Source organism: Zeus faber (assembly GCF_960531495.2).
Source record: "Zeus faber genome assembly, chromosome: 15".
Taxonomy (NCBI): Eukaryota; Metazoa; Chordata; class Actinopteri; order Zeiformes; family Zeidae; genus Zeus; species Zeus faber.
In genome coordinates, this window is record NC_137194.1 from 3,789,321 (window position 1) to 3,811,820 (window position 22,500).

General features: G+C 45.5%; 1 protein-coding gene across 1 annotated transcript in view; it reads left to right on the top strand.

Annotated features, from left to right (window-relative positions):
• Nucleotides 1-20,706, top strand: part of cacna1fb (calcium channel, voltage-dependent, L type, alpha 1F subunit) — a gene marked incomplete at its 3' end in the record, with an annotated part of 40,429 nt that extends 19,723 nt beyond the window's left edge. The window contains 34 exon segments of the mRNA XM_080014506.1: nt 316-388; nt 629-695; nt 800-854; nt 1,541-1,643; nt 2,134-2,263; nt 2,918-2,977; nt 3,251-3,357; nt 3,484-3,571; nt 3,696-3,803; nt 7,218-7,270; nt 7,712-7,858; nt 8,184-8,385; nt 8,534-8,692; nt 9,254-9,364; nt 9,496-9,579; nt 10,029-10,157; nt 10,681-10,746; nt 12,779-12,870; nt 13,060-13,219; nt 13,984-14,111; nt 14,450-14,546; nt 15,945-16,047; nt 16,177-16,278; nt 17,038-17,165; nt 17,264-17,377; nt 17,483-17,543; nt 17,631-17,746; nt 17,749-17,978; nt 18,194-18,321; nt 18,426-18,538; nt 18,767-18,926; nt 19,048-19,113; nt 20,207-20,310; nt 20,431-20,706. Coding sequence (XP_079870632.1) covers nt 316-388; nt 629-695; nt 800-854; nt 1,541-1,643; nt 2,134-2,263; nt 2,918-2,977; nt 3,251-3,357; nt 3,484-3,571; nt 3,696-3,803; nt 7,218-7,270; nt 7,712-7,858; nt 8,184-8,385; nt 8,534-8,692; nt 9,254-9,364; nt 9,496-9,579; nt 10,029-10,157; nt 10,681-10,746; nt 12,779-12,870; nt 13,060-13,219; nt 13,984-14,111; nt 14,450-14,546; nt 15,945-16,047; nt 16,177-16,278; nt 17,038-17,165; nt 17,264-17,377; nt 17,483-17,543; nt 17,631-17,746; nt 17,749-17,978; nt 18,194-18,321; nt 18,426-18,538; nt 18,767-18,926; nt 19,048-19,113; nt 20,207-20,310; nt 20,431-20,706 — 3,920 coding nt within the window.
• Between the last annotated feature and the right edge of the window lie 1,794 nt (nt 20,707-22,500).

Sequence of the window (22,500 nt, forward strand, 5' to 3'; positions counted from 1 at the left end):
GGAGCAGGGGGCGGGGCTTCACCACATGGTCAGACAGGGGGCGGAGCTTCATCGCCTGTCAATTCAGAACATCTCGGTTGTTGTGATTGTAATTCGAAAATAAATATTATAAGAAAAATAATATTATAAAATATATAATGATGTAAAATAATATTAAAAAAGAAAATTGTATAAAATAAAATAATAAAAAAATATATTTTTATAAAATCCCATAGAAAAGAATATTATGATAAAAAATTATATGAAAATAAAAAAACAACAAAAAAATAACAATACATTTGTCGTAATGAGTAAATATTCCTTCACGTCCTCCAGACATTCTGCTCAACGTCTTCTTGGCCATCGCTGTGGACAACCTGGCAGGAGGAGACGGAGACAAGAAGACAGAGTGAGGGAGGGAAGGAGGGAGGGAGGAGACATTGACAAAAAGACGAAGGAAGGGGGGAGACGGAGTGAGAGATGGAGGGATTGAGGAGATGGAGACAAGAAGACAGAGGGAGGGAGGGAAAGAGAAGAAAATACAAAAGGAGTAGGATGGAGAGATTGGTGGAAGAGGAGCAGAGGGAGGAGGAGATGGAGGGATGGTATAAAAGAGGAGTGTGTGATCTGTCCCTTTTTGTGGGAGCAGAGAGAAGAAGGGAGGAGCAGAGGAGGAGGGGGAGGAAGAAGAAGAGGAGGAGAACGGAGAAGTGAAGGTAAAGATTTACATTTTAAAACTTTCAATTTCAATTTAATCAGAATAACTCCCCTCTCCTCCTCTCCCCCTCTCCTTCTCCTCCTCCTCCTTTCCTCTCTGCAGGTGGATGTAGATGAAGACACAGAATATGAAGAGGAGGAGCCAGAAGGAGACGAAGGTTTGAACGGAATCCAAACCCAGTGTGTGTTACAGTGTGTTACAGTGTGTTACAGTGTGTTACAGTGTGTGTTACAGTGTGTGCTACAATGTGTGTTACAGTGTGTGTTACAGTGTGTGTTACAGTGTGTTACAGTGTGTGTTACAGTGTGTGTTACAGTGTGTGTTACAGTGTGTGTTACAGTGTGTTACAGTGTGTGTTACAGTGTGTGTTACAGTGTGTTACAGTGTGTGTTACAGTATGTTACAGTGTGTTACAGTGCATGTTACAGTGTGTGACAGTGTGTGTTACAGTATGTTACAGTGTGTTACAGTGTGTTACAGTGCATGTTACAGTGTGTGACAGTGTGTGTTACAGTGTGTTACAGTGTGTTACAGTGCATGTTACAGTGTGTGACAGTGTGTGTTACAGTGTGTGTTACGGTGTGTTACGGTGTGTTACAGTGTGTTACAGTGTGTGTTACAGTGTGTTACAGTGTGTTACAGTGTGTGTTACGGTGTGTTACGGTGTGTTACAGTGTGTGTTACCGTGTGTAACAGTGTGTTACAGTGTGTGTTACAGTGTGTTACGGTGTGTTACGGTGTGTTACAGTGTGTGGATCTAGGATCAGAGACAAGTAAATAGATTTTACATCAGTGGATTGAGCCATTCATATAATACTGCTCCTCCTCCTCCTCCTTCTCCAGAAGGAGGTGCCCAGTTGAACATTGCAGACCTGGCTCCTCCTAAGGAGAAGGTTCTGCCCATCCCGGAGGGCAGCGCCTTCTTCTGCCTCAGCAAAACAAACCCGTGAGTTCCCACCACAACGTCTGTCTGTCCTTCCATCTGTCTGTTCTGTCTGTCTGTCTATCGGCAAGTCTGTCTGTCTGTCTGTCTGTCTGTCTGTCTGTCTGTCTGTCTGTCTGTCTGTTTGTATTTCTGTCTGTCTGTTCTGTCTGTCTGTTTGTCTGTCTGTCTTTCTGTTTGTCTTTCTGTCTGTCTGTCTGTCTTTCCGTCTGTCTGTTCTGTCTGTCTATCGGTCTGTCTGTCTGTCTATCGGCCAGTCTGTACTCTGTCTGTCTGTCTGTCTGTCTGTCTGTCTGTCTGTCTGTCTGTCTGTCTGTCTGTACTTTCTGTCTGTCTGCCAATAAAAACTTACTAACACAAGATTTAATGGAATGCTCATAATGAGTTTGTGCTCCTCCTTCTGGGACCCTGTGGTACCTCTGGAAGGACCACCTGGGGATCCCTGGACCTCACGTTGAAAAACATTTAACTCCGCCCCCTCTCTCTCTCTCAGTATTCGTGTAGGATGTCATACCTTGATCCACCACCACATCTTCACCAACCTCATCCTGGTCTTCATCATCCTCAGCAGCTGCTCGCTGGCGGCTGAAGATCCCATCAGAGCACATTCCTTCCGGAACAACGTGAGTAGAACCATGGTCTGCTGTAACCAGGGACCATGGTATCCATGGTAACCAGGTAACACGGTAACCATGTAACCAGGTAACCAGATAATGTGTGGCAGATCCGCCTGCCACACGCCACCCGAGTGGTGTTTCCAGGGCCTTCCTAGAAAACACACCGGCTTATTGTAGACAGTGGGCGAGGTGGAGCAGGCCCGGAGCAGATAGAATGTGTCATGACAGAGCTCCTCTCCTGAGTGTGTGTGGGGAGGGGGCTTTTACCTGTTGCTCGTGAGACCAATCAACAAACAACAGGTGTACAGCCACATTGATCCTGGACCCCAGGTACCTAGACCCAGGACAGGTGTGGCTGCTCAAACCACACCATCCCAACACCACACCATGGTAACCCTAACCCTAACCTTGGAGCCAGGTGTAGAACTGTTCCAGGTGTTGAACTGTTCAAGGTGTTGAACTGTTCCAGGTGTTGAACTGTTCAAGGTGTTGAACTGTTTCAGGTGTAGAACTGTTCCAGGTGTTGAACTGTTGCAGGTGTAGAACTGTTCCAGGTGTAGAACTGTTCCAGGTGTTGAACTGTTCCAGGTGTAGAACTGTTCCAGGTGTGTCACTGTTTTAGGTGTAGAACTGTAACTTGTAAACTCTGTATTATTTAAGATTCTTGGCTACGCAGACTACGCCTTCACGTCCATCTTCACTGTTGAAATACTGCTCAAGGTACAAACATGCCATACACACTGTACACACTGTACACACCGTATATACTGTATACACCGTACACACCATACACACTGTACACACCGTACACACTGTATACACCGTACACACTCTACACACTACACATTATACAAACCATACATAGTGTACACACTGTACACACGTACACATTGAACACACTGTACACAACAGTAAAAATATGTTTGCAATGGATCACTGTATATCCAGTGTAACCAGTGTAACCAGTGTAACCAGTATATCCTGTGCTTCCAGATGACCGTACATGGAGCGTTCCTTCACCAGGGGTCCTTCTGTAGGAACTGGTTTAATTTACTAGATCTGCTGGTGGTCAGTGTCTCCCTGGTCTCCTTCTTTCTGCAGTAAGTACTACACAGTACACAGTACTGCACAGTACACAGTACTACAAACTATACACAGTACTGCACAGTACTACAGAGTACAGTTCTTACCTGGTTATAACTGGTTCTGATTCTGGCTGCTTCCAGTTCCAGTGCCATCTCCGTGGTGAAGATCCTCCGGGTTCTCCGTGTCCTGAGGCCCCTGAGGGCCATCAACCGAGCCAAGGGCCTGAAGGTAAGAGAGCTCCCCCGGCTGGAGGGGAGAGGAACTGCAGCGTGCTGGACCCCTGGGTAATGCAGCTGAAACTGGCCCAAGCTGAGTGTGTGTGTGTGTGTGTGTGTGTGTGTGTGTGTTTCAGCACGTGGTCCAGTGTGTGTTTGTTGCGATCAGAACCATCGGGAACATCATGATCGTGACGACGCTGCTGCAGTTCATGTTCGCCTGCATCGGGGTGCAGCTCTTCAAGGTCAGTTCGCTGAAGACCTCACTCTGCTGGAGTCAGAAGTTTGGCAGAAGTAGCCGAACACGTCGCTCTCCCTCGAGGGGCGGAGTCGAGCACTGCAGCCACACAATCCCTTGCATATGCGAAGAAGTAGAAGTCACATACTCCAAATCCACCCTTCAATTTGAATTTCCATTTAAACGTGCGTCTTTTTTTCAGCACTGACCGTTATGCCATTCTTAAACCCTCCAGTCTTGATTTGAAAAGAAAAACACTGGTTTCTCAAAGAATAACTTTTTTTTGAATAAAGACAATTATAAATAACAACAAATATATGACAATATTTGAACACACCGATAAAGTTAAGAGCTTTTAGCAAGACTAGACTTCAGAATAATAAACAATAGGTTACTAATTACACTACTTTTAAGTTACTCACCAAAATAAGAAGGGATGCTGTTTCTGCCGGTGGAAAAGCACAGTTCCTCCCTGCGTCTCGTCTTCTTCGCTCGGTCGTCAACTCTCACGTTTGTCTGCACGTCCACCATATTGGAGTGGTCAAGATCCGCTGGTGCCAGGTAGTCCAGCAGATTTTTGTATGCTTTATTATTTTAAATATTTGAATGTATTAAAAATTGTAATGTTCAGATTTAGTATGGGGGGTGGGTGGGGGGGGTCGCGGTATGCATGGTTGCGCGGCTCCGATCAGAGCGATCTTTTTCTCCAAACATCAAATAAAAACTCTAGATGTATTTAATTTCCTGCCGCTGCTCTGCTGTGGAGCAGATCCCTCCTGAAAAAATGTCGCCCGTGTTCTCACAGTCCGGTGGCCCGGCACTGCCCACGAGCCGGTGGTTGGGAACCTCTGCCCAGAGGACATTCCGTCGGTGATGGTTTATATTCCACTTTCATCACATCAGTGGAAATACTGGACATTCTGGTCAAAGACGCACTCTCCCTTGTACACACAGTGAAACAATGTGTGTTGCAGTGTGTTCCAGGTGTAGAACATGCACAAAGTTCACAATGTGCACAACCTTTGCAGCGTGTACAACGTGCACAACGTGCTCAAGGGGCACAACGTTCACAATGTGCACAAGGTGCATAAAGTTCACAACGTGCACAATGTACACTTGCACAACGTGCACAACGTGCACAATGTGCACAATGTTCACAAACATGCACAACGTGCACAATGTTCACAATGTGCACAACACACACAACATGCACAACATGCACAACATGCACAATGTTCACAACGTGCACAACATGCACAACATGCACAATGTTCACAACGTGCACAACATGCACAACATGCACAATGTGCTTAATGTTCACAACGTGCACAACATGCACAGACTGTACAACGTGCTCAACGAGCCAGCAGCTCAACACGCGAGGTCTCACCCGTTGAGACTGTGTTGCTCATGCCTCAGCTGATGACACAGCTGAACCTGCAGGGTGAGTGTCCTGCAGGTTGTAGGAACAGTCAGAAAAGATGGAACCAACATTTTAATAAAAATAGAGTCATGATCCTTTAACAACCTCCCGATTTTCAGAAAAGTGGATGGAGATCGCTGGATTGAACTGGACTGGACTGACTGACTGACTGAATGACTACTAGACTGGACCACTGCTTTCTAGGGGTCTGGCTCTGCAGGGTCAGAACATCTCATGCCTCCTGGTGGACAACACTAGAACATTGGGACCCTGAGGGGGACTCATCAGCGCCCCTTAGTGGTCAGGATGATGAGTCCGTTGGAGGCTTCTCAAGGTCACAACGTCAGATTGAATGTGAAACACTCATCCCTGCCTCAGGGTTCTACATGACATTGTTACGAGGGGTCCAGCCTGCAGGGCTGTTGTGGTTGCTCAGATTTTTATTATTTTTAATCTTCTTGGTGTTTTTTTTTTACTAAAAGTGTCTGAAACACAACAACCGCAGTACGCACAGACATGGTTGAGGCAGACAACCCAAGCCGAGGCTGCGTGGGGTCGTGGGGGGGCTGGAGCCTGAAAACTGTAATTTGTTCTGCATTTTACAAAACCCCGAAAACTATAATCGGTCAAAAAATGAACATTTATTTATTATGTTTATGTTGCTAATATTGTTTGGGGAAAATTCCCTGAATTTTTAAATCAAAAACTCAAACAGTAGAATGGCAGAAGCTACAAATACGGTTGAGATGTCATTTGAACTGGTATGTTACAAACATTTTGTGGTTGAAATTTCATCCAAATCTACGTACGGAGCAGAAATGAATGAAAAACCAAACAACTTTGACCCCAAATATTCAGCTGGTCCTGCTTGGAAGGAGATGAGATTTACAGTGAGACGCTTTATGATGTCATCATATTATTTACTAAAAATAATGCTCACGTGTCCATTGTAGGAGCTTTCAGGGGTGGACAGGGGTCAGCATGGACACTGTGAGCTCCCATACACAGCAAGCTGCCATGCACCGTGTTCTACACATTTCTATCATAGCAACATTCACTGTTTCAACAGTCAGTAGTTCTTCTGTGGGATCGAACCAGACGGGCTCAACTTCACTCACTCTTCAATGAGCCTTGGGCTCCATGACCCTGTCGCCGGTTCACCGGTCGTCCTTCCTTGGAGTACTTTTGTAGGTAGTAAGCACTGCACAGCAGGAACAGCCCACAACACCTGTGGTGTTGGAGACGCTCTGACCCAGTCGTCCAGCATCACAATGTGCTCCTTGTCAAAGTGGCTCCGATCCTGACGCTGCTTCAACACATCAACTTCAGTATATATATAATAATAATAATATATAACAGTATATATATAATAATAATATATAACAGTATATATATAATAATAATAATATATAACAGTATATATATATATGTATATATATATATATATAATATATATAACAGTATATATATAATAATAATAATATATAACAGTATATATATAATAATAATATATAACAGTATATATATAATAATAATATATAACAGTATATATATAATAATAATATATAACAGTATATATATATATAATAATATATAACAGTATATATATATATGTATATATATATATATATATATATAATATATATAACAGTATATATATAATAATAATAATATATAACATTATATATATATAATAATAAATTACAGTATATAATAATAATTTATAACTGTATATATATAATAATAATATATCCCACCCCTTGACAGGTGTCATTGGAACCAGATGATCAATATTATTCACTTCACCTGTCACTGGTTTAATGTTGTGGCTGATCAGTGTGTATATATCTCTATATATTGTATATGTACTTTTGATATTGTATTCATTTTATTAAAACACACCTAGCACAGTATATATATATATACTGTATTAACTGTACTGTCTATATATAAACGCACAGCTGTACATGTAATATACTGTGTTTTGTACTTTTTCAGGGGAAGTTTTATCGCTGCACTGACGAAGCAAAACATACTCCAGAGCAGTGCAAGTACGACACACACACATAACATACACACACACACACACACACACACATTACACACACACACACATACACACACACATTACATACACACACATATACATTACATACAGACACACACGTTACATACACACACTCATTACATACACACATACACACACAGACTTACGCACATTACATACACACAGACACATACACACACACACACATTACATACACACATTACATACACACACATACTCATTACGTACACATACATACACTACATAAACACACACAGGTTACATACACACTCATTACAGACACACACATATACACTACATACACACATTACATACACACATATTACATACACACACACACACACATTTGTGTGTAAACATGTGTGTCTAATGTGTGTATAATGAGTGTGTGTGTACTGTGTGTACTTGCGTGTACTGTGTACAGGGGCAGCTTCGTTGTGTACAAGGAGGGCGATGTGTCTCACCCTCTGCTCAGAGAGAGAATCTGGATCAACAGTGACTTCAACTTCGACAACGTCCTGATGGGGATGATGGCTCTGTTCACTGTGTCCACCTTCGAGGGCTGGCCAGCGTGGGTACCTGTCTGCCTGCCTGTCTGTCTGCCTGCCTGTCTGCCTGCCTGTCCTCTGCATGCCTGCCTGCCTGCCTGTCTGCCTGCCTGCCTGTCTGCCTGCCTGTCTGTCTGTCTGCCTGCCTGTCTGCCTGCCTGTCCTCTGCATGCCTGCCTGCCTGCCTGCCTGCCTGCCTGTCTGCCTGCCTGCCTGTCCTCTGCATGTCTGCCTGCCTGTCTGTCTGCCTGTCTGCATGCCTGTCTGTCTGCCCCTCTCACTTCCTATCTCACTGCTCCTCAGAACTCTTCCTCATTCCAAACTGACGTAGCGCCCCCTCCCCCCCAGTCTCCTCTACAAGGCCATCGATGCCAACGAGGAGAACTCAGGTCCGATCTACAACCACCGGGTGGAGATCTCCATCTTCTTCATCGTCTACATCATCATCATCGCCTTCTTCATGATGAACATCTTCGTCGGCTTCGTCATCATCACCTTCAGGGAGCAGGGAGAGCAGGAGTACAAGAACTGCGAGCTGGACAAGAACCAGGTTCTCTACTTAGTGGACCGTTAGAAACAGGTTCTGTGATTCTAGTCCAGGTTCTACGGTTCTAGTCTAGGTTCTAACACTCAAGTCAAAGTTCTCAGGTTCTATTCCAGGTTCTGGTCCAGGTTGTAATGCCCCCCTCCCCCCTCAGCGGCAGTGTGTTGAGTACGCCCTGAAGGCCCAGCCCCTGAAGCTCTACATCCCCAAGAACCCGGTTCAGTACAAGTTCTGGTCTATCATCAACTCCACGGGCTTTGAGTACGTGATGTTCGTCCTGATCCTGCTCAACACCGTGACGCTGGCCGTGCAGGTGCGACCTGAACCCACACGACAGCCTCCCAGGCTCCAGTTCAGGCTGTTTCCAAGTGTTTACAACTGGTTTTACAGTGTTTTATGACACGTTCTGATTGACTGAGTCTCTTTTGAATCCATTTAAAGGTGCAGTGTGTATAATTTACGGAACTCACTTGGCAGAAATGGAATGTAATATTCACAAGTATGTTTTAATTAGTGTGTAATTCCCTGAAAATAAGAATAGTTGTGTTTTCGTTACCTTCAAATGAGCCATTTTTAACTGCATAGGGAGCGGGTACGCTTTCCCGAGGCCGCCATGTTGCACCGCCATGTTTCTACAGTAGCACAGAAGGGACAAACCAAACTCTGTCTCCAGAGAGGGGCTTTATCGTTTTTCACGATTTTTTGCGGCACTTGAAGGCCACCGTAGCTTCTCCTACGTCACTGGAAAGAGATGGGGTTCGGGGCGGGAATTCAGTTTGTTGCAATCTGCAACTTCACCACGAGATGCCACTAGATTCTACACACTGCACCTTTAAGAGTCACGAATGGAACCTAAAGCTCAGTGTGTGTTTAGCACTACGAGCAGAGCAAGTCCTTCAGCCACATCATGGACGTCCTCAACATGGTCTTCACCGGACTCTTCACCGTGGAGATGCTGCTCAAGCTGCTGGCGCTGAGGCTGAGGGTGGGGGCCTCAATCACCCACACCACCTCCACACCTCCATCAGATAATATTTATGATAAAATAACTTTAATATAAGATGATGACTTTGTGTGTGTGTGTGTGTGTGTGTGTGTGTGTGTGTGTGTGTGTAGCATTACTTCGTAGATGCCTGGAATTCCTTCGATGCTCTGATTGTCGTCGGCAGCGTCGTGGACATCGTGGTGACGGAGTTCAGTGTGAGCATCACTCAAGATTCAAGAGGTTTATTCGTCACATACATATACATACTTTCATACATATATGCAGTGAAAGGTAATGCAACGCACCCGGTGATAACACACAATATGTCCTAGGAAAAATTTCTCTCTAATAGACCAACTAACTCCTCCCTCATCCTGTCACTCCTCCATCACGCATTGCTCAAGGGACTTTTAAAAACCTACGTATCTATCTCCCCCTGCCTCTCCCTCTCTCCCGTCTTTCTCTCTCCCCCGATCTCGCTTCCTCTCTCCTCCTCCCCCTCTCCCTCTCTCTCTCTCTCCCTCACTCCCTCTCACTATCTCCATCTCTTTCTCTCTCTCTCACTCCATCTTTCTCCATCTCGCTCCATCTATCTCTCTCCCTCTCTCCCACCCTATCTCCATCTCTTTCTCTCTCTCTCCATCTCTCTCCCTCCCTCTTTCAGAGTGGGGAGGACAGCTCCCGTGTCTCCATCACATTCTTCCGTTTGTTCCGCGTGATGCGGTTGGTGAAACTGCTGAGCAAAGGCGAGGGGATTCGAACCCTCCTATGGACCTTCATCAAGTCCCTGCAGGTCAGACAGGCTTTTAATTTGAAACTCCACTTCAGGTCAGACATGCTTTTATATTGAAGCATCAATGCAGGTCAGCTTTTATTCTGAAACACTACTGCAAGTCAGACACGCTTTTATTTTGAAACCCCAATGCAGGTCAGCCATGCTTTTATACTGAAGCACCACTGCATGTCAGACAGCTTTTATTCTGAAATACCACTTCAGGACATACACTTTTATTTTGAAACTTCACTGCAGGTCAAACATGCTTTTACTTTGAAATATGCTATGAATAAAGATGTCGCTCATTCATTTCTCTCTCTCTCCTGTCTCTCTTCCTCCTGTCTCTCTCACCTTTCTCACCTTTCTCTTTCTCTCCTGTCTCTCTCTCTTGTCCCTCTCTCCTGTCTCTCTCCCTCCTGTCTCTCTCTCTCCTGTCTCTCCCTCTCTCCCTCCTGTTTCTCTCTCTCATTTCTCTTTCTCCTGTCTCTCTCTCTCTCCTGTCTCTTTCTCCTTTCTCTCCCTCCTGTCTCTCTCTCTGCAGGCTCTACCTTACGTTGCTCTTCTTATCGCCATGATCTTTTTCATCTACGCCGTGATCGGCATGCAGGTGTGTTATTACCGCAGCGGTCCTGCAGGGGGCGCTCTGTGTCCACTAGAGGGCATCAAAATAATCTACTATCACCACTTCCTGTTAACCAGGAAGTGGAAATAATCTGTGCATCACTGGAGAGGAGGGGTGGGGGGTGGAGTCATGTATTTACACCACTGCTCTACACTTGCCTGTTTTACAAATTATCAGTCTTAAATAAATATAAAACTTGAAATAATTGTCGGATAGTAGTTATTTAGATTTAAAGTGTCAATGTAAAATTATAAGCATAGTAAAACACATTTAAACATAGTAACAAACACGTACATGGAAAAACAGAAACAAACAACATGTACATGAAAAAACATAAACATAGAAACAAATGAATACATGTACATTGAAAAACAAAGAAACAAACATGTACATGGAAAAACATAAAAAAAAGCAACATGCGCATGGAAAAACATAGAAACAAACAACATGTACTTGGAAAAACAAACAGAAAAAAACAACATTTTGTACATGGAGAAATATAAACACAGAAACAAACAACAACATGTTCATGGAAAAACATAAACATAGAAACAAACAACAACATTGTGGCCGTTCGCCACCACACGCCCCCCAAGTGGCTGTTCAGTGCCCTCCTGCACAGAGACACAGAAGACGGGGGGTTGTAAACACCAGTTTATTGTAGAGTGGGCTGGCTGGAATAAGCCCACGAGCAGTTAATGTCATGATATTAAATCAGGCTCCTCAGACACAGGCTCCTCTCCTGAGTGTGTGTGGGAATGGGGGTTTTAACCTGTTAGACCTCCTCGTTTGACCAACCAATGAGCAACAGGTATGCAGCCACCCTGATCCCAATCACCTAGATCCAGGTCAGGTGTGGCTGCTTACCACACCAACCTCACAACACACGAACATGGAAAAACATGAACATAGAAACAAACATCATGATGTACATGGAAAAAAACATAAATATAGAAGCAAACAACAGCAAGAACATGGAAAAACATAAACATAGAAACAAACAACAACAAGAACATGGAAAAACATAAACATAGAAACAAACATCATGATGTACATGGAAAAAAACATAAATATAGAAGCAAACAACAGCAAGAACATGGAAAAACATAAACATAGAAACAAACAACAACATGTACATGGAAAAAACATAAACATAGAAACCAACAACAACAAGAACATGGAAAAACATAAACATAGAAACAAACATCATGATGTACATGGAAAAAACATAAACATAGAAACAAACAACAACATGTACATGGAAAAAACATAAACATAGAAACCAACAACAACAAGAACATGGAAAAAACATAAACATAGAAACAAACAACAACATGTACATGGAAAAACATAAACATAGAAACAAACAACAACATGTACATGGAAAAACATAAACATAGAAACAAACAGCATTGGTACATAGAATAAAAAAAACAAAGAAACAAACAACGACATGTATGGGAAAAGTTAATTAAGAGAGTAGGGGCAAAACAGTTAATTAAGTGCGGGAAAACTGGAACAGCGATTGGTCACGTTGCCTCTTCCTGTCATAGCTGTGGCAGTAAACGAGGGAGTAAGGAGAGGGAGGCGACCATGCAGTTAAAATAAACAGGTGAACCTCCCATCGCTACGCCTCGACTCTAAGAGTGAAGCTTCGTCTGATGAACAGAACTGCTCCCCCTGCTGGAGCCGATGAGTTAGTGCTCCCTGGCAATTTTGATCGTTCATCAGAAGAACAAACGTATTTATTTTAAGTGGAATGTTCTCAGCGCCACCTGGTGGCCTCTGACCGTTCAATGGTTGAAAAACTCCTCTAGAGGGGTCTGTACTGCTCTAGGAGAGACAAACTATCAAAGTAAACGGCTCTCTCTCTCCCGTCTCTCTCTCTCCCGTCTCTCTCTCTCCCGTCTCTCTCTCTCTCTCTCTCTCTCTCTCTCTCTCTCTCTCTCTCTCTCTCTCTCTCTCTCTTTCCCCCGTCTCTCTCTTTCCCCCGTCTCTCTCTCTCTCTCTCTCTCAGACCTTTGGGAAGATTGCCATGCAGGACTACACTCAGATCAACAGGAACAACAACTTCCAGACCTTTCCTCAGGCTGTTCTGCTGCTCTTCAGGTCTCCACCTCCTCTCCCCCGAGTAAAAACACTGATGTAGTGGTGTAGTACTGTATTACTGTCGTGATGTAGTACTGTATTACTATAGTGATGGAGTGCTGTAGTGATGTAGTGATGCAGCTCTGTATTACTGTGGTACTGTAGCACTGTTTAACTGTGTACTGCGGTACTGACCCCTTGCTGCTCCAGGTGTGCGACAGGTGAAGCGTGGCAGGAGATCATGCTGGCCAGCCTCCCGGGGAAACGCTGCGACCCGGAGTCGGACTACGAACCCGGAGAGGAATTCAGCTGCGGCAGCAACTTCGCCATCGTTTACTTCATCAGCTTCTTCATGTTGTGTGCCTTCCTGGTAAAATAATACTCCAACTACTGCTACTACTTGTAATAATTATGTATTATTAGTATTATTTTTATTATTATTCTCCTTGGCATTTTTTGGGCTAAAAGTGTCTGGAACAGGACAACCGCTGGACTGGAAAAGGGGATGGTAGCTCAGGAGGTAGAGCTGGTGGTCTAGTCATCTAAAGGTTGCTGGTTGGATCCCAGGCTCCTCCTGCTAGCATGCTGTAGTGTCCTTGAGCAAGACACTTAACCCCTCATTGCTCCTGATGGCTGCGTCCGTCGGTGTTTAAACAATTGTAAGTCGCTTTGGATAAAAGCGTCTAAAAGCGAAATGTAATGTAATGACTCACAGTCTGGTTAGAACCGGAACGTCTCAGACATCTTGTAGTTAAATTTTGATCCATATCGATCTACATTTGGAGCAGGAATTATAGAAAAGCGCTCGGAATTTTCCTGGAAGTTAAAGAATCTTGGTGTACCTTGATTAGTTTGTGAAGTGGGCGCTTTGTGACGTCATGAACCGATGTTATATAAGTCCAGCCTCCGTCTCGGAGGAGACGACAGACCGGGGGGGAGCCGATGCTCCGTTCCAGTAAACTCGGAAAATCGTGCTGCGTTCCTGAGAAACCAGAAATCTTTAATATGTACCTAACTGTTTACTGCTGCCTGCAGCTATATTTATTATTATTATTATTATTATTATTATTGTTGCCTCAGCCTGCAGCCTCTCTCTCCTCTCTCTCCGTGGCTCCGTCATTCTCCCTCTCTCAGATCATCAACCTCTTTGTTGCCGTCATCATGGACAACTTCGACTACCTGACGCGTGATTGGTCGATCCTGGGGCCGCATCACCTGGACGAGTTCAAGAGGATCTGGTCCGAGTACGACCCCGAGGCCAAGTAATACACACAGTACTACACAGAGTACCATAGTATACTACACACACAGTACACACATCTGGTCCGAGTATGACCCCGAGGCCAAGTAATACACACAGTACTACACACAGTTGTATAGTATTACACATAGTACACACATAGTTCACTCACCCGGTATGACCTGGGGCCTCGTAATATCCCATTAGACCTAAATATCAAATCAGCCAATGAAAATAGCTCTGAGCAGATGATGTCATCCGTTGCCGGGGGAGGATCAACAGTGACACGTGTTATCAAGAAACAAAGCAAAGTTAAAGAGATGAATGAAAGTGGTTTGAAAGACTCCGCCCGTCCACCAGGGGGCGCATCAAGCACCTGGACGTGGTGGCTCTGCTGCGTCGGATCCAGCCGCCTCTGGGCTTCGGGAAGCTCTGCCCCCACAGGGTGGCCTGCAAGGTAACCACTTCCTGTCTGTCCTGACCTCACTTCCTGTTCCTGTCCGTCTCCTTAATCCAACATGGCCCCGCCTCCCGGTTTGACGTGGGGGTGTGGCTTAGCCGGATCAGGACAAACCTGACCTCATGTCCGTCATGACCTCACTTCCTGTTCCTGTTATTTATTATTAATAATAATAATAATAATAATAATAATAACTGGGATTTATATGGCGCCTTTCACAAGGACACTTTAAAAACATCAACAACAAAACAAGACAAGGTCGATAAATCAAAAAAGATAAATAACAGAAAAAGATCCAAAAAGGGACAGGAGCTGTCAGCCTCGTTGGGACGGGCCGTAGGGGTGGAGGAGGTCAGCTAGGTACTGAGGGCCGTAGGGGTGGAGGAGGTCAGCTAGGTACTGAGGGGCGAAGGGGTGGAGGAGGTCAGCTAGGTACTGCGGGGCATAGGGGTGGAGGAGGTCAGCTAGGTACTGAGGGCCGTAGGGGTGGAGGAGGTCAGCTAGGTACTGAGGGGCGAAGGGGTGGAGGAGGTCAGCTAGGTACTGCGGGGCATAGGGGTGGAGGAGGTCAGCTAGGTACTGCGGGGCATAGGGGTGGAGGGATTTGTAGGTTAGTAGTAGGGTGTTGACAGGGAGCCAGTGGAGGTGGATGAGGGTGGGGGTGATGTGTTGCCAGGGCTTGGTGCGGGTGGAGGCTCTGGCAGCAGAGTTCAACGTACTGGAGCCTGTCCAGGACTTTGCTTGGACCGGACCGGACTCCATTGCAGCGGTGCAGACGGGAGGTGACGAAGCCGCGGATCCGTGTTTCAGCCACGGACTCTGACAGTGACGGGTGGAGGCTGGAGGTGTTGTGGAGGTGGATGGAGGCAGATGTGTTTGTGGATTTGACGTGTGAGTGGAATGAGAGGCCCAGGCTGCGTAGCTCGGGGGGTGGTAAGAGGGAGCAGCCATCACCAACCAGGAGCAGATCTCCACCCTTTATCTACCAGCACCACTTCAACCTCCTCCTCCACCTCTTGGATTATTTCACATATTGAAATTTGCTGAAAATTCCTGAACATGAGACGTCGCCTGGAGGTGAGACAGGAACAGCATGACACCACCTCCCTTTCCTCCCCCCTCTCTCTGTCTCCCTCCCTCCCTCCTCCTCCCTCCCTCCTCCCTCCCTCCCTCCTCCCTCCCTCCTCCCTCGTCCCTCCCTCCTCCCTCCTCCCTCCTCCTCCCCCTCCCCCCCTCCTCCTCCCTCCTCCCTCCTCCCTCCTCCTCCCTCCCTCCCTCCTCCTCCCTCCTCCCTCCTCCTCCCTCCTCCCTCCTCCCTCCTCCTCCCTCCCTCCTCCCTCCTCCTCCCTCCCTCCTCCTCCCTCCTCCCTCCTCCCTCCTCCCTCCTCCCTCCAGCGTCTGGTTGCCATGAACATGCCTCTGAACAGCGATGGAACCGTCACCTTCAACGCGACGCTGTTCGCTCTGGTTCGCACGGCGCTCAAGATTAAAACAGAAGGTAAGCCGCCGCCGCCGCAGTGCCGCTGAGCAACACCTCCTTACTGGCTAGCCTGGTAGCTTAGCATGGCTAGCACCGTTAGAGTTCTTCCCACCGATGACCACGCCCCCCCTGCCGTGTGGTTGCTAGGTAACCCCGAGCAGGAGAACGAGGAGCTCAGGGTGATCATCAAGAAGATCTGGAAGAGGATGAAACCCAAACTACTGGACGAGGTCATCCCCCCGCACAAAGGTACTACGACAGTACTACTACTACTGCAGTACTACAGTACTGCTACTACAGTACTGCTACTACAGTACTACGACAGTACTAGAGAACTACTACTACAGTACTATAACAGTACTACCACAGTACTACTACAACTACAGTACTACTACTAGAGTACAACGACATGATTCTTTATAGGACTAGTTGTTAAAATCCCTAAATTTAATAGAGTACTACTACTACAGTGCTATTTCAGTACTAGAATAATTCTACAGTACTACTACAACAGTACTACAGTACTACTACAGTACTACCACAGTGCTACAGTACTACTACCACAGTACTATGAGAATACTACAGTACTACTACAGTACTATGACAGTACTACAGTACTACTACTACAGTGCTACAACACTACTACAGTAATACTACAGTACTACAATACTACAAAAGTACTACAGTACTACTACTACTACAGTACTATGACAGGACTACAGTACTGCAACACTACTACGGTAATACTACAGTACTACAACAGTACTACAATACTACTACTACAGTACTATGACAGTACTACAGTACAACTACAGTGCTACTACAATACTACTACAGTACTACTACTACAGTACTACAGCAGAACTACAGTACTACTACAGTCCAGTGTTGATCAGAGTAGAACTTGAACAAGGTGCTTTAACATAAATATCAATTGATATTATAATATGAATATAATTCTTGATGATGTTATAATATCATAACATCTGTAATATTAACAATCCCCAGAAGAGGAGGTGACCGTGGGGAAGTTCTACGCCACGTTCCTCATCCAGGATTATTTCAGAAAGTTCCGTAAGAGGAAGGAGAAAGGAGCGTTCCTGGAGCAGGAGTCTGGGAACGCCTCAGCCGTGCAGGTACTAGGACTAGTAGTACTACTAGTCTAGTACAGTACTAGTACTGTTACTGTGTACGAGTACTGTGTGTGTCCTCATATTGTGTGTACTGGTACTAGCTGTGCAAGGCGGGGCTGCAGACGCTGCAGGATCTGGGACCTGAGATGCGTCTGGCGCTGAACCAGGACTTTGAGGAAGAAGAGGAGACGCTGGAGGAGGAGGAGGAGGAGGAGGAGGAGGAGGAGGAGTACAAGGTACCTGTCTGTCTGACCACTACCTGTCTGTCTGACCACTACCTCTCTGTCTGACCTGTCTGTCTCACCGCTCTCTCTCTTCAGAGTGAGAACAGTTTTGGTACAGAGAAGGACCGTCGCAGCTCCATGGCAACCACTCCCACAGGTAACCATGGTAACATCCATCTTTCTGTTGGTGTCTTGCTCCTGAGCGCAGGGAGCACCACCCTCACCCGGTCTCTCCCCCTTTCAGGCCCGGGGGTACTAGGGGACGGCGGGGTGTCCAACGGTCTGGTCCACCGGGTCGGCTCACTCTCCAAGGCTCCCGTATCCACGGAGACCGAGGAGCACAGTCGCCGTGGCGACAAGCCTCAGCGCCGCCCCTCCATCCGGTACGGCACGTCACCATGGCAACAACACCCTGTCTGATTGATAATCCATACACTGATCCATCAATAATACACAAACTCTGCTCCTCCTCCTGCAGGAGGGACAGCAGGGACAGGAATGGAGGGATGGACGGAGAGATGGAGGGATATGGAGGAGAGCAGGGCTACTACAGCAGAGAGGAGGACAACGACAGCATCACCTCCAGAGAAAGGTGGGATGGAGGGAGAGAGAGAGGGAAGACAGACAGACAGACAGACAGACAGACAGACAGACAGGGGGTGGACCCACGGACTGATGGATGGACTGACGGGCGGGCAGACAGACAGACAGACAGGCAGGGGGTAGACAGACGGACGGGCAGACGGGTGGGCGGACAGACGGGCGGGTGGACGGACAGACCAACGACTGTGTGTGTGTGTGTTTCAGGCGTTACCGTGACGACCCCTCCATGGACAGGGACTACGATGGACACTACGGCAACAGTAACTATGGCAACGGCTACAGCAACGGGTGCAGAACGGCTCGGCGACGCCTCCTTCCGGCCACGCCAACAGGTAGGAGTCCGCGGGGGTCGAAGGTCAAACGGCTTAAAGGTGAGCCGACAGCTGGCGCCCCCGGGTGCGCCAGCTGTCATGCTGACGCTTTGCTTCCTCCTCAGGCAGGAAGCCGTCGTTCAACATCCACTGTCTGAGGAGGCAGGGCAGCAGCGACGACCTGCCTCCACCCGGGACCTACCACCACACCCCACCCCCCTGCAGGGCCCGCACGCAGGTACAAGTACACACTGAGTACACACTGTACACACTATACACACTGAGTACACATTAAGAGCTTCGTTTCCTCGCTCCTAGCCTCGAGTGACATGATGCTGATACAGCTGGATACTCCACCCTTGTCCTGCTCCATCTTATTGATCTTATTGATCTCTCTCCCCTCCTCTCCCTCTCCACTCTCTCTCCTCTCCTCTCTCTCTCCCCTCCTCTCTCCTCTCCTCACCAGACCTATGGGAGTTATGATTCCCGTCACTCCTCCAGCCGCTCCTCCATCGGCTCCTCCACCTCCTGGGCAAACTCCTGCCCCCGACGCCTCCTCTACGCCCCCCTCATCCTGGTGGAGGAGGAGGGAGGGGCCACCTGGGAAGAGGCCAAGAAGGGAGGAGGTGAGACAGGCAGGCATGCAGACAGACAGACAGACAGACAGATAGGGAGGGATACAATAAGACTGACAGATGGACAGACAGAGAGACAGTTTTAATGTCATGTTTCCCTCTCTTTGTCCAGCAGGGGTCAGTGTGAGAGGAGCTGCTCCCAGAGCAGGCTGGTACGGAGGCTCAGGAGGAACCTCAGGTTGTTATTATTATTATTATTATTATTATTATTATTATTATTATATTTATTATTATTATTATCATTATTATTATTATTATTTTTTTTTTTTTTAATATTATATTTATTATTATTATTATCATTATCATTATTATATCATTATCATTAACATTAACCTTAACATTAACATTATTATTATTATTATTATTATTATTATTAGAATTATTATTGTTAGTATTATTATTATTATTATTATCATTATCATTATCATTAACATTATGATATCATTATCATTATTATTATTATTATTACATTATCATTATCATTATTATTATTATTATTATTATTATTATCATTATTATTATTATTATTATCATTAACATTAACATTATTATATAATTATCATTATCATTATTATTATTATTGCATTACCATTATCATTAACATTAACCTTAACATTATTATTATTATTATTATCATTATTATCATTATTATCATTATCATTACCATTATCATTATCATTATCATTAACCTTAACATTATTATTATCATTATTATTATTACATTATCATTAACATTAACCTTAACATTATTATTGTTATTATCATTATTATCATTATTATTATTATTATTATCATTATTATCATTATCATTATCATTATCATTTTCAGTATCATTATCATTATTATTATTATTATCGTTATTATCATTATCATTTTCATTATCATTATCATTATTATCATTATTATCATTATTATCATTATTATCATTATCATTATCATTAACCTTAACATTATTATTATCATTAACATTATTATTATCATTAACATTATTATTATCATTATCATTATTATTATTACATTATCATTAACATTAACCTTAACATTATTATTATTGTTATTATCATTATTATCATTATCATTATTATTATTATCATTATCATTATCATTATCATTATCATTATCATAATCATTATCATTATTATTATTATCATTATTATCATTATCATTTTCATTATCATTAGCATTATTCTGTTATCCTGTTTTATTATAAAGCTGTAGATTTTACTGTGTCCTATATGGGATCGTTTCCAGTAACAGTGTGTTCTGTGCAGGCCAGGGCGCCCCCTACAGGGCGTACACCACACTGCGGGTCCCCAGTCAGCTCAGTCCCCACTACAGCGAGAAGCGAGGCTCTGCCGACAGCCTGGTGGAGGCCGTGAGTACTGCACCTGGAACGCCCTGAAACGTCATCTGATCCGGGCGGGTTAGTACCTGACTCACTGTCTGCCTATCTGTCTGTCTGTCTGCCTCCCTCCCTCCCTGTCTCTCTCTCCAGGTGTTGATATCTGAGGGTCTCGGCCTTTATGCGAAGGATCCAAAGTTTGTGGCGTTTGCGAAGCGTGAGATCGCCGACGCGTGTCACATGACCATCGACGAGATGGAGTCGGCCGCCAGCGACCTGCTGAGCCGAGGAAGCGCCGCCCCCGCCGCAGGGGGCGCTTTCCTAGGCAACGCCGACCTGGGGCCCATGTACAGCGACGAGGAGCCCATCAGGACGGGGCGGGACGAGGACGAGCTGGCGGACGAGATGACATGCGTCACGTCCTTCTGACCACTCACAGAGAGGGGGGGGGGCTTAGACTGGGCAAGCTAGGGAGTGAGACACGGACTTCACGATCGGATGAAAATCTGTACCGATGGATTCGGCTGGGCGGGAGACGGGGTGACACAGAGAGACAGACAGTAGGGAGAGAGACAGAGAGGTATTGCGTCTCCGGGACTCCTCAGTGGGCGACTCACCACCCGTTGAAAAGGACGAAGGTCGGAACCTTGAGCTGGAACTGACTCCGTTTGGAACCTTCTGGACGGGGCGTTAACCAAGGGTTGACTTTTAACCTTAACTAGTTTGACCAGTTACTTCAAACTCCAGTTAACTTTACTTTTCTATTCTAAAAAACAAACTGTTGGGTTCCCGTCTGAGGAGGTGTCGGAGGTTTTCATCTTTAATTTGATCTCACATTGTTTCAAATCCACCTTTTTATAAGTGTTTGTTTGTTTGTTTGTTTGTTTGTTTGTTTGTTTGTTTGTTTGTTTGTTTGTTTGTCGGATGTGGACTAAGGCTGGAGTTGAGGATTTCAACCAGCAACCTCCCCCTGTACCAGACCTGATTCAACCCTGCGTAGGAAACCTCCCAGCTGAAGAATATGCGATCAATATGTGGTTCCAGCCGATCAATACTGGACCTGATCAAAACCTTTTTTACCTCAGATAAACTCAAATGCTCTGAAACGTCTTGAAATCACAATAAAACGAGAAGAACTTTCCTTCGTTGTTTTCTGAACCACGAGAAAAGCCCAATAAAGCGGGCTGGGAGGCCCCCAGCACAAGCAGCACAGACTGGTTGTGCTGGGGGCCTCCCAGTCTGAGCTCGTTAGCAGAACCTTTTAATGAGCTTCACATCTGGACGGAACATCCGCCATCTGTCGGCGCCGCCGGAGGACACGCCCCCAATCCACCTGACCCCGCCCCCACTACCTATTACATTCTACATACTACATATGTACACACGACATATACATGGTACATGATAATAGCAATAATCTTAACTGTTAACTGTACACATGACGCGTGATATGGACCTATAATTAATATTTATATTTAAGTGAAGTTTGGGCGCCGCCAGGTTTTGACAAAACCTGGTAAAATGTGACTTAGTGTGTCGTCGCACCACCACCAATAAAGGTCCTCAGCTCTCAGGGAAGCGGGTTACGGGTTAATTCACAACTTCCCATTCTATATATCAGATGAATACAAGACTACTTCTTAATCAAACAGCAAATGTTTATTTATAATGACCGAGTTCTGTAGAATGGTAAAAAGGTCGAGGTAGAAAAACCAAGTCAAAGTAAGTTGAAACACAAACGCTCGTCCGGGAAATGAATAATACAAAGGAAAGCGCCGCCTTGTCCCGCCAACGTCGCTGAGCAAAGTCGTACCGGAGCGTCGGGCTCCGGTGAAACGTTCCGGGCTCCAGGAAAATCATCACCAAATAGCTCATCAAATGAGGGGAGGATACTGGGAGGAGGGGAGGATACTGGGAGGAGGGGAGGATACTGGGAGGAGGGGAGGATACTGGGAGGAGGGGAGGATACTGGGAGGAGGGGGGAAAACAACAGTGTTACACGATAAGTATCCGTGCTTGGGGTAACACCAGCGTTGGCCGCGCTCAGCAGAGCAGTTCATCGTGCTGTGCCTCTACTTCCTCGGTGAACGTCTCCCACAGTCGGGAGCGGCGTCGCTCTTTGCACAATCACCCAAAGAAGAGCGTCAGAGTGGTGACAAATGTAAAACTAAATGTAAATGTTAACCGTTGATTTTCAGACACATTTTCCCGTTCAGGGAGAGA